Source organism: Cyrtonyx montezumae, unplaced genomic scaffold, assembly GCF_038088225.1.
Source record: "Cyrtonyx montezumae isolate F1298 unplaced genomic scaffold, pur_monq_1.0 scaffold_14, whole genome shotgun sequence".
NCBI classification, from domain to species: Eukaryota; Metazoa; Chordata; class Aves; order Galliformes; family Odontophoridae; genus Cyrtonyx; species Cyrtonyx montezumae.
Genome location: NW_027071870.1, coordinates 4,792,972 through 4,805,961, shown reverse-complemented (window position 1 = coordinate 4,805,961; position 12,990 = coordinate 4,792,972). Strand labels below are relative to the sequence as shown.

Sequence of the window (12,990 nt, the reverse complement as noted above, 5' to 3'; positions counted from 1 at the left end):
GTTGCTCCAAGTGGAGGAGCAACAGGTACCGATTGCTACAAAAACATTGACATTGACGTTGCTAATGCCTTCTCCTCAATTCCATTGGCCACAGAATGCAGGCCACAGTTTGCCTTCACCTGGAGGGGCGTTCAGTACACCTGGAACCGTTTGCCCCAGGGGTGGAAGCACAGTCCAACCATTTGTCATGGGTTGGTCCAAACTTCATTGGAACAGGGCGGTGCTCCTGAGCATCTGCAATACATTGATGATATCATTGTGTGGGGCAATACAGCAGGGTAAGTTTTTGAGAAAGGAGAGAGAATAATCCAGATCCTTCTGCAAGCTGGCTTTGCTATCCAAGCAAAGCAAAGTGAAAGGGCCTGCACAGGAAATTCAGTTCCTAGGTATAAAATGGCAAGATGGACGTCATCACATCCCTACAGATGTGATTAACAAAATCACAGCCATGTCTCCACCCGCAAGTAAGACAGAGGCCCAAGCTTTTTTGGGTGTGGTGGGCTTTTGGAGAATGCATGTTCCAAACTACAGTCTCATGGTGAGCCCTCTCTATTGGGTGACGTGGAAGAAGAATGATTTTGTGTGGGGCCCTGAGCAGCAGCAGGCTTTTGAGCAAATTAAGCAGGAGATAGCCCGTGCCGTGGCCCTGGGGCCAGTGCAGACGGGACAGGATGTAAAGAACATCCTCTATACTGCTGCTGGAAAGGAAGGTCCCACTTGGAGTTTGTGGCAAAGAGCTCCTGGAGAGACCCAAGGCCGACCCCTTGGATTCTGGAGTCGGGCGTACAGGGGGTCTGAGGAGTGCTACACTCCAGCTGAGAAGGAGATCTTAGCCGCGTACGAGGGGGTTCGAGCTGTTCGAATTGTAATAACTTAAAAATAAATAAATAATAATAATAATTAAAGTGTATATATATATAAAATAAACACAAACAAACAGTGGGTAGTGACACTTCGCTGCCCTCCCTGAGCCCTATTCAGCTGAGGGATGTGGGCGAGGGCGCTGAAACCCTGGCAATGCCTACGCCTCGTTAACGCCTCGTTAGCCTCTCGGGAGAACAGCCTAAGGGTCTGGCCGCTCTCACTCGGTTCCCGAGAGACAGGAACCTCCCGAAAACCCGCCCTGTACCTCAATCAGCCACTGCAGCTCCGGCTGTGCCGATTTCAAAGCAGTTGATCACGAGGTCTGATCTTAGCCGCGTACGAGGGGGTTCGAGCTGCTTCCAAAGTAATCGGTGCTGAAACGCAGCTCCTCCTGGCACCTCGACTGCCAGTGCTGAGCTGGCATGTTTGAGGATGTTCAAAGGGACAGCTCCCTCTACCCATCATGCTACTGATGCCACTTGGAGTAAGTGGACTGCACTGATTACACAGCGAGCTCAGATGGGGAACCTCAGTCATCCAGGAATCCTGGAGGTGATCATGGACTGGCCTGAAGGTAAAAAGTTTGGAACAACACCAGCAGAGGAGGTGTCACGTGCTAAAGAAGCCCCACCATATAATGAACTACCAGACAATGAAAAGAGATACGCCCTGTTCACAGATGGATCGTGTCGCATTGTGGGTAAGCACCGCAGATGGAAATCTGCTGCGTGGAGCCCCACATGATGAGTTGCAGAGGCCACTGAAGGAGAAGGAGAATCAAGTCAATTTGCAGAGGTAAAGGCTGTCCAGCTGGCCTTAGATATTGCTGAACGAGAGAGGTGGCCAGTGCTTTATCTTTACACTGACTCATGGATGGTGGCAAATGCTTTATGGGGGTGGTTACAGCAATGGGAACAAAATGTTTGGCAATGGAGGGGTAAACCTATTTGGGCTGCTGAACTGTGGAAAGACATTGCTGCCCGAATAAAGAATATGGTTGTAAAGGTGTGCCATGTGATGCTCATGTTCCTAAGAGCCGGGCAACTGAAGAGCAGCAAAATAACCATCAGGTAGATCGAGCTGCCAAAGTTAAGGTGGCTCAAGTAGACTTGGACTGGCAGCACAAAAGTGAATTATTTTTAGCTCGATGGGCCCGTGAGACCTCTGGCCATCAAGGAAGAGATGCAACATATAAATGGGCTAGAGACCGAGGGGTGGACTTAACTATGGATGCCATTGCACAGGTTATCCATGACTGTGATACATGCGCCAAAATTAAACAAGCCAAGAGGATGAAACCTCTTTGGGAGGAAGGGCGATGGCAAAAGTATAAATACGGGGAGTTGTGGCAGGTTGATATCACCTTGCCACAATCTCACAGTGCTAAGCGTTATGTGCTCACCGTGGTAGAGGCAACCATGGGTGGCTTGAAACATATGCAGTACCCCATGCTACCGCCCGAAACACCATCTTAGGGCTCGAGAAACAAGTCCTATGGCGACATGGCACTCCAGAAAGAATTGAGTCCGATAATGGAACTCATTTCAAAAACTCTCCTGTAAATACTTGGGCCAAAGATCATGGCATTGAGTGGATTTATCATATCCCCTATCATGCACCAGCTTCTGGTAAAATTGAAAGGTACAATGGGTTGTTAAAAACAATGTTGAAAGCAATGGGTGGCGGAACATTTAAGCACTGGGAGAAGAATTTGTCAGAAGCCACCTGGTTGGTCAACACCAGAGGATCCATCAATCGCGATGGTCCTGCCCAATCCAGCTCTCTACCTACTGTAGAAGGAGATAAGGTCCCTGTAGTACATGTGAAGAACATGTTGGGAAAAGCGGTTTGGGTTCTTCCAGCTTCTGGAGAGGGCAAACCTCTCCATGGAACTGTTTATGCTCAGGGACCTGGGTCTACCTGGTGGGTGATGCAGAAGAATGGGGATGTTCAATGTGTACCACAAGGGAATTTGATGTGGGGAGAGCGCCCTCAGTAATTCTATTACTATGTATATATGTATATTGTATGTGTTTGTATTTAATGCTTGTTAATCATTGTGTTTTTATGTATATATATTAAGCATGATGTAATGATGTTGAATAAGGGGTGGAATGTTATGGTTTTATGATTTTTGTTGTATTATTGATATTCTACATCATAACATCATGTGGTTTATTGGGAGTTAAAGAGTTAATGCTCCAGCTCTGTGGATTGTTGATAGTTCTGGGTGTACCTGTCTCAGAAGAGATTGGTGTCCCCCGCACCAATTGTCACGGAACCGGGCCGAACCTGCCCGTAAACCGTTGACATCTAATAATCCATTTATCTTCGTTTATGTCAGTGGAAGGCCAAACAAAATATATTGTGGCATTCTAAAACATGACCAGTCATATTTGCAGTGTCCTTCCATGTTTGAGTGTTACAGTGTAGGTTTATACAAATAAGGCGCTGAGATTATTTTTTTTTTTTGCTGTAATTATTGCTGTGATACAGGAAATGAAAATACAAAAATAAATTCGGGAGATTTTGCATTGTAATTTTTCTATCTTCTGTATTTTTCACTTGATTTTGCAAAATGATCAAGTATATGCATCTTGGCAGTTGTGAATTTTGTAATGTTAGGGAGGTTAATGCTACTTTCCCTTGAGAAATATGTCAGCTTGATGTTGTGATGCTGAACCACGTGGATATGTCTTAAATTTTGAGAAAATCTGTAGTCATAATTCTTACTCATTCTTTTGCTACAGGAAACAGCACTAGGTATGACCTCACCCCCGTCGCTGCTGTCAGTGTTCATCTTCTGAACAGTGATGGTACTCCAGTTCCAGTGAACGGCCCCATCTATGTCACAGTGCCTCTGCCAACAAACAGCAATTTGAAGCACAATGCACATGTTCCAGCATGGAGGTTTGACCAAAAATTTGGTAGGTCACATTTAATTATGATTCCCTAGGTGGCTTCATTTATCCAAAACTAGTAACTAATGTCTCACTGTATTTATTGTCTTATGTTATGTTTCATATTAAAGTCTTCACTGGAGTGTACAAAAAATAGGCTTTCTGTCTAGAAGAAGATGGAGTTGTGTTATTCAAGCAATATGTAGTATTTGCTCAAATACACTTGAGTAGCATTCTGTGCCACTTATGACAAAAAACATTCTTAAGTGTAACATTTTGCAATTATTAAATGTTTTTCATAAAACTTATCATGAGGAAATTGATTTCAGGCAGAGACTGAGAAGCAGAGAGATGTATCAGTGGCAGTGTTGAAATGGAAGTCTGGAGAAATGGCATCTAGCCTTATCTTTGCCAGCAGTCAGCTATTTGACCTTTTGTCCATCTCTTGTCCCTGTAGCTCAGTTTCCTGCCTGACAGATAGGAAACATAATAATGACTTCTTTTCTAAATCACTCTGAGACTGACTCATACCATCAGGAAAGTATACGTAGGTGATTTAAAATACTTCAGTAGGACAAAATGCCTAATTTGTATAATCTGTGAAGTGCCCTCCAGGTTTTGTATTGCAGGATAACTTTTGCCACTGTGAGCAGGATTTCTCCAGAAATCTGTTGTTTTAGTCTCTTTTTCTTTGTTGTTAGAGGTGTGTCTTTCCATTTCTAGCTGGTATGCCATGTTAGCCTTCTTTATACCTTCAGAGTGTGAAGGAGCAGGCATTTAAGTCTTGTCCTGGTGATTCCAATTCAGTTATTTCACTGTGCCCCCTGAAGCATGTACCAGATGATTGTTAAGAAAAAGGAGTCAAGAAAGAAGAGTGGAAGGTGAGAAAGGCAGAGGACGTGAGGCAGAGAGGAAGAAAAAGGAAACAGATATGAGGGGCTGTGCAGACAATCCATGGGGCTTTGTCCCTGCAAAGCACAGGTTTTGAGCCAGTTTGTGATCACATCCAGAAGTGGAACAACCAGCCTGAAACCATTGTGCTGGAGGAAGGCGAGGGGAGGGGGGGAAGAGAGGGGTGAAAGGGGAAATAATGTTTTTGCTTCCTTCCTGCCTCTGTTTGCTGAAATAGGTGATTTTTTTTCACATAGCATGCCTGATAAATCTCTTGTCAGGAATTGGTTGTATTAGTAGGATTTAAGCAGTAGGATTTAATAAAGAGTCGTTTTAAATACAGTACAAAATTGAGTGGTAGAAAAAGTGTGTGATAAATGGATTCAGAGTTTCCCATAAGAGCGGAAATGTTGGTTTTCTTGTGGTGCCCTCACAGTGAGTTTCACTTACCTTCTGCTTGACACTGATTTTGATTTGTGATGCTATAAAGTATTTTGTTTTCCCTTGTTAAAGACAAGACTGGTAAGAATGGCTCATGTTTACTTTCTCCACAAGAAACAGTCCATCCCTAATCCTTCCTGCCAGCTGGGTTAGATCTGAAGCCTGCCTCACTGCAAGTTACTCACTGCTGGTCAAAACACTCTGATTTTGATTACTGAGCTTTCTCATTTACAGACAAATTTCCATGCCCCTGCGGTGGGCCACAAAATCTTTCTCTTACTATGGAGGATGTATTTTACTGTTACACGTAAAGAGCTAGTTACCCTACTGTATGCAGTGTATATTATGTAATGTAAATCAATATGGGTTAATTAATTACTGCTTCAGCTTGAGGCTCCTGGTCTGGACACAAGTTCGTGACAAACTGACGGAGCATTTATGTTGTTGGGAGGAGAAGGCATGAGGACTACTGAACAAAACAAGTTCTTTGTCTGGCCACTTAACTTCACAAAGTCGTAGAGAGGAAGGTACTGAAGACATTATCCTTAGGCTCCAGCTCACACTTCAGCTGAAGTAAGCATCTTTCCACACAACCAAAGATGATGAACAAAGACTTATTTAAGCCCTGATTGCAGCATGCCAGTTCTAGCAGAATTTTGGCCGCATCCCAACCAATTTAAATTAGAACAGACTAATTTAATAAGTGGAGCAGCTACTCTATCTTGTATGGGTTGCATTAGCACCCTAAGGGCTGTCCAACTAGCCTTATGTAGCACGGACAGGGGGGTATCCAGTCATTCTCTGTGCCTGTTGTGCTTGGAGTTTGAAGGGAAGAGGTTGGATTGTAACTGGGATGGCCTCATGCTGGAGAAACACTTACCAGGCAAGTAAGTTGGTGTAACCCTTTTGCACTGCCAGCTCTGTGCCTTGTCAGGATAGGCCCTCCTACCCTATTATTCTGATTTTTGTCTTTCATTTCAGGAGTGTTTTTTTCAAAGCTAATTAAATTGTGGTCTCTTCTTAATAGCTTTTCAACGGCTTAAATTTTCACACTTGTATCTGAAAATTGAGTAAACGCCAGAGATGGAAAACCATGAATGTATTAGCAGACAATAATGCAGTGCTTCTCTCTGGCGTAGTTGCTGTACAGTGGGCGTTTGTTCGTGCAAGCCATTGTTTTTGTTCAGAATCCATGTGGTTGTCATCATTACTGTATCAAGTATAATTTCTGCTCTAAAAAGCAGAATATTTTTTCACTTTTAGGGAAAGGGATTGGAAAAGGGACAGAAGTAATAGAAACATGTCTGAATTCTTAAACTAGCATACGTTATGCTGATGGTATAAACGCAGTGGTGTCTGATTGGAAGCACAGAGGTTTTCATAGTTTCTGCAGAAACTGTGCAATTTTCATATTACAGCAGCTGAACATAATTAATAGCTTCTTAGGATGTTTCTCTTAAACAATCTGAATTACCATTCCCAGAGTTTATCTTTTTGAGAAAGAGCTGGAGAGAGAAGGGCTTGAGGCTGAGGGGCGTCTCCACTGACACTGGTGAAACAGCCAGAAAAAGCAGGCTGACATCAAAATAAGACAAGCTGCTGTATCTACTTTATGCTATTCCAAATGAGGTGTTCCATTACAAAACAAACTTATAGCCTTGTGTGCGTAGCAGGCAAATTAAAGCAGCAGTACCTTTTTGAATAATTAATGGCATAAACGGCAACTAACTATGCTACAGAGAAGTCTTAGGATAAATAAATGCATCCATCCAGTCTCGTGTTGGAGGTACTGCGACACTTTTCTCTGCTGCAACTGTTAGTGTTGGCAATGACAAGCGTAGGTGCACTGATGTGAAGACATACACTAAAATACAGCTTCATCTTCCTGCTCTGTGAAATATCCCTCTCTCTCTCTCTCTCTCTTGTATTTCATGCAGCTCTGGAAGAGTGCTTTAATTTCATCATTCACACAAAGTTTTGAACAGAGGAGATGCAGATTCTTCTTTTCATCATCAGAATTGCTCAGTGAGGCTTTTGTTTTTCATTTTCTGAGTGCTGTCTTATCTCCCTCAAAATCTGAAGGGTTTGAAAAACTTTCTTTTTTTCATTCTCCATAAACAGATAGTTAGAATGGTTACTTTGTCCCTGTATGTTTGCCTTGACGTCAGTGGGATTTACAACAATTGCATTAATCTCTTTGTTCCGGGACATAAAATTGTTCTCCAGCACTTCCTTCTAGCCTTGTCCATTCGTGAGTACTGGAATGAATACTGCAGACCCCAGGAGGAATGAAAGTTTGTGCCTCCTGCATGTTTTCCAGTTCCCACCAGCTGGGCTGGGTAACGCAGCAGTGGTTCAGCTGTATTCTCCTCTGTCACCATATGAACAGTTTTTGTTTTACAGTGAGGTGCCCCTTCTTCGTGTGAAACTGTGAGCAATATTATAAGACCAGCATTCTTCGTTTTAAGTTCTCCATTTCATGCTATGTAGTATGGAGGCTTTATATTGCCTGTAGACTACTAGATGCATGTTTGGAGCTATAGGAAGGACTTTAAAATATTACAAAATATTGCAGTGTGTGTAATGAAGAAATTGGGTTTATTGTTCTTCAGGGGCAATACCAATGCTTCTGTTCATTTCTTAATCCCACCACGAAACAAGACAGTATTTTCAACAGCGTTTTCAACGGTGGATGCAAAGGACTCTAGGTGTGAAGGGGTTAAACCTCCATCCTTTGTCTCCTCCCTCCTTAAAATGTGTTCCTTTTTGTGTACTGATGTGTAAAGGAAGTTCAGAATGCTGTTGCTCTGTTCCTGCTCCTCCCTGAACTCTTGGTGTACATCTTGACCTCGTTGTGTGTAAGTTGTTAGCTTCCTCACAGAGGAGGAGGTTTTCCCCAGTGCCTGAAAGCTTAACCACGTTTTATGTAAAGTGATTACAGAACATGGAAAAAGAGTGTCCTGGGGAGCTCTTACTATAGCTTTATAAAGAACAGTACTTTATGTACTCTTGCTCTGCTTTGTCAGTGGTTTCTGACTGCATTTAATGTCGTAATAGATGTCTAAATACATTGGAAAGTCTAATACTTAGTTTTCTGGGTGACGTACTGCTTTCAGTGGTAAAATTCCCATTGATTTTTGTAGAGTCACAATTTCCTGCTTGTTCCTCAGCAAAACAAAGGTGATGCTTCTATGCTCAAAAGAAGTTCCAGGAATATACATATGTATAAACACTGTCAGTACCTTTTGACTGGAATACGGTTTTGTTGCATTTCTAGTAGGTGAAGTGATGCTTGCCTTTTGTTCATAGCACTGATAGGAAGAAGAGCAGCTACTGTCAGGCAGAAAATGTAAGCATCTCTACATTTACTGATCTAATATTTGCAATTAAGGAGGCTCATAGATGTCTGATTTAAATTTCCCATTGGTAATAATAGGAGTTCTCCCAAAGAACAGAATGACTTACATTTTTATAGCTTAAAAGTAAAACTTCTCTCATTTTGTTGTAGATTGAGTTAACTTCTGCTTGCCACCACATCTCTGTACTGCACAACAGACATAGGATAATTTGACAAAAAATTGTGCAGTCTGTTGCTTGGTGGGATATGAACAGACTCTGAACTGGGCTCGGGTGGACTTTGTTTGGACTGCACACAGCTACTTATGCCATCTGGGACTTCATGTGCTCTCACTGGGTTCTGCTGGCTTAGCTACATGTGAGAAATATGGATAACTGTTACTGTAATCGTCTTTTGTGTTGTCCCGAGCCCCACCAAAAAATGCAGTAGTGTATGAACACAGTGAACGTGTTCCCTGTCCAAAAAAGTCAGAATTTAAGCAAGCATTATAACCAAATCCAGAATGTTTGGTTCTAGATCATATTCACTGATAACAGAGATCCATTTTCAAACTGCAGGGAGAAAACCAAGCCTTCACAAAGTAGGCGTTTATGGTGTTTGTGTAGTGTCAGGTTCCCTGACAACCTGATTTTGAATTCTCTCTCTCTGAACTGTCAAGGTTAGATCATTCTTAAAAACGAAATCCACTGAGGAATACAGATTTTTAACTAACTGCTTTCAAAGAATGTTGTATCTGATGTGTTGCCATAGAAATGGCAGCTACCAAACCCAGCTTTACACCATACATGATGCCTACATAATAGGTGCAGATGTAATTACAGAGTAGTAGAGAGAGCTCAGCAGTGAAAGGAAAAGCTCTTCCCCCAGTGCTTCACAGCATTGCTCACTGAGCTATGTTCTCACTGTCCTGAGCCTTTTGGAGAGGTGCAGCATATCAGAGGAAGCAGTTGAGTTTGTTGATGTGTACATTGTTTGTAAAATGAATGTTGTGTTCTTAAACATACAAGTGATGCCAATGGATTGTTTGATCCTCTTCTCACCTCTTGTACAGTCTGAGTTGTATGAGTGGTGGCAAATAGGAACTGGGAGCATAGCAGATGTGGTATGGCGTTTTGTGGTGATGAAGCAGATATTGAAAGAATCAGTTTGGTGCCAAAATCTGATATGTACAAATAATCAGCCTTTATGTTGTCAAAGAAATAAAACGAAGTAAATAGCATTGCTTCTGGGAACAGGTTTTTGTAATGGACTATATGTTGTTTCGTATAGATGGCCCTGTAGCTCCACCTATAGAAGTCAGGCAGTAGAAGGTGGGACAGGACAGACATCAAAATTCAATAAGTGGAGAACAGCAGTTGCACAAGTAAGCAATCTTGAGATGGAGAGGAATTGAAATAGAGGCAGGAGTGCATAGAGCAGGAGAGAACATCAAGTGGGACTGGAATACGTGGGGCAGCCTTCCTCTGCAGCCTAGGGGTGGCAAACCAAATCTCAGCGTGCTTCTGCTTCCACTGCCATCCTGAGAACGTGAGTGTGATGTGCGGGCTGAGTGAAGGAAAAAGCATGCAGTGCTTTGAATTGACTCATCCTTATTGATTACTTGTTCTGGTAATTTTGTCCATAGCTGACTGAAGGTGATTAATGTGAGAAAGTGAGAATTGAAGGCAGTGTCTTTCAGGTACACTGTTGGCCCAGGATGGTGGTCCAGCAAGCGTAACCAAGCTTTTCCTTTTAGAGTACGATTGTTAAGCAATAATTATGTATGGAAGTAATTCTATTTAGTAAGTCACTTCTGTTCTGTCATTCTGGAAGGAAATATCGCGGGGACCAAAACCATTCAAGCAATTCTCTGTGCAGTGTGCCCTGCCTTCCACCCAGACACAACTAGAGTTACTAAATAACAAAAACTGCATGTTCTCCTGTTAAATACTTGACAGGTGATTTAATGGAAAAATGAGTAGAGGCTGCATAAACTACAAAGCTTCTCAGCCATTAGTTAACAAATTGAACTGTTAGACTTTGCAGTAATCTGCCAGATATGTTAAAAGTGTGTGTTTTCTTTACAGTACACCAAATAAAGATGGTGCTGCTAAATCAGTGGCAGGACTGAGCCATGGAAGGCTAGAGTTACAAATTCTGTAGCAGGGGAAGAATAATAAAGGTATGAGCTTAGAGCAGGGACATTTATTTTTTGATGTTGCCTAGCAACTCCTAAAACAAAATTGTAATATTAACTTAAATACTAAGAATTTTTAAGCTCATGTGCACTGGGGGAGGGAGAGGAGGAGAGTAATCTCTTCCAATAGTCAAGAATGAAATGTTCAGTCTATTTCCGTGATTTTTAGCTTCTTGGAAAAAGAACAAAAGTAAAACCAAGAAATCCAGTCCTTTTGTAGTTAAACTTGCTATGCAGATGCAGATGAGAGGTGATCTTCTGCTGGAAAAACGAAACGTGATAAGCAGCTTTCAGCTGGCAGAATGAAAAGCTGCCATTTATGAACATCAGATCATACTTCAAGAAATTGTTTTCCCAAACTCGACCTTGATTAACTCTCCATAATAACATTGCCATTGGAAGTGTCTAAATCAATTACTTCTGGAAACACTGGTAGTGTGCTCTGAATGTGCTTTGCAGTCCCACAGTCAGTGTGATAATAACCTGGTTGGTTCCTTTTGGCACATACACCTCCCTTTCACCATGATTCTCTGCTTAAGGAGGGCGTTCCTACCAGACAGCACAGACAGCACAGAAGGGATCTGTGCTGAAAGAAAACCACTTCTCATTAAAAAATATTTAGAATAGTTAAATAGAACTGTTAAAAGCATCTGTGTTTTCTTTCCAAAAATCTTTTATCCATGGAAGATAATCTTGTGAATAAAAATGCATTTATATAATGGGATTATGCTTAATTTGTTCTCTGGCTAATTAAATCCTCTTACTTGTCAAACCTATTGGAAGGAAATAATTTGTGCTGTAAGGGGCACTGTTTTGCTTCCCTGCGCAGTACATTTCAGTGTGATTGGCTGATCCTGTCACCAAGGTGTTCAAAGGAAACAAAAAGCTATCAGTATTCTGTCAGTGGAAGAGCCTCCTAGCAAATGCTCACATGGAAAAGTAATTTATGGAAAAGAAACCATAGCTACTGTAAATTTAAACACTGGTGTTACTTGGACTTTACAACTGTCCTTAGGAGGAACTGCTGACTGCAGCACACACTGTCATTTACCAGAATCGTTTTGATCATTGATAGGAAGAGCACACGATCAGAGTAAGGAGAAGTCAGCAGTAATGATCTGGAAGGCTCTGAGCCAGTTGGCTTAGTAAGTTTAATATGAAGCAAGCAATGCTACACATTCCCCCAGAGGGCTGAGTTCTGTGCTCAGATGCCAGTGTGCAAACTCCCCTTGAAGTCAGCACACACAGCTAAGAGGGGCATTTGTCTCCTTTATTCTTGACTTTAATGGGAGTCACATGCATCTCTCTAGAGCAGATGGCCTCGTGTGGCAGTTCTGCCTACATTAAGCACGGTCCTGCGCCACGTAAGCCAATAGGAAGTTTGCCATTTACTTGAGATGGAGCAGTGTGTGATTATCTACGTGCACAGTCACACACATGGAAGCCAGAGGGCCGTATGTTTCCATGGATTTCACTACAGATTAATGTAAAATAATAGGGTCGAGCTTTTAATCTATGAAAGTAGTGTCTTGTTCAGAGGCATCGTGCATCTAGACTACAAAAGCAGACCCGTTTGTGCTGTCAGGAGCCAGCAAAATGTCACATTGAATAGAGTCTTCGAAGACAATGGACATCTCTTTTCTGGGCAGACTGGACGTACGTGCTGTGGCCTGATTGTGTAAAGAAATAGTCCAGAAGAGCTTTTCTGTAATGGATTTTCTGCAGCAGCTGCCCCTGAAAGTGCTGTTTTTCAATCTTATTTGGAAGTTAGCTAAATTAAATTAGAAAAAGGCGTTTTTTGTGCAGAATGTGTGTTGAAATGCAGAACTAATATAAAAACCTTTTGATGCTAAAGTTACTCTGGATAGGAACCTCTTGCTGCCATTGGAAAGTGGTCTGAGCCAAATAGAAGAATTGAAGTTGCTGCAAAGTTGCTTTTCTCTGGCAGAACCTATTTCTCTTGCTTTTTTTCAAGCTGTCTCTGATATTAGGGTATTTTTTCAGCCAGATGGATCTCAGCTTTATTTGATTACTTTTTGCTCTGTATTTCTCTTAAAGTCCTCACATTTTTTATATTCTTTGTAATGTTAATGATGGTAGTAGTTTTCTTACTTTCCTTTTAAGTTAAATGTAGGAAGGAGTGCTGGTAGCTGTTCTGAAAGGTTTTTAAGAACAAATTTGTTAAATGACAACATTCACTCCAAGGTGTCAGTAACACTAGATGTTTTATTTTTTGTTGGGAGGGAAGAGTTAAAACCCAAAAACCCAACTTCTCTGTTCTCCCCCTACCATGAGTTTGAGCCAGCAGACAGCTCCCCTGACTTGAATCCTGGATCAGCGTGTTGGCTGCACTGAGCAGT

General features: G+C 42.0%; 1 protein-coding gene across 1 annotated transcript in view; it reads left to right on the top strand.

Moving 5' to 3' along the window:
• The window catches only part of FAM171A1 (family with sequence similarity 171 member A1), an 87,404-nt gene that overhangs the window by 64,666 nt on the left and 9,748 nt on the right, over positions 1-12,990 (top strand). Inside the window, exon 5 of the mRNA XM_065731310.1 lies at positions 3,615-3,791. Coding sequence (XP_065587382.1) covers positions 3,615-3,791 — 177 coding nt within the window. The remainder of the gene's footprint in view (positions 1-3,614; positions 3,792-12,990) is intronic.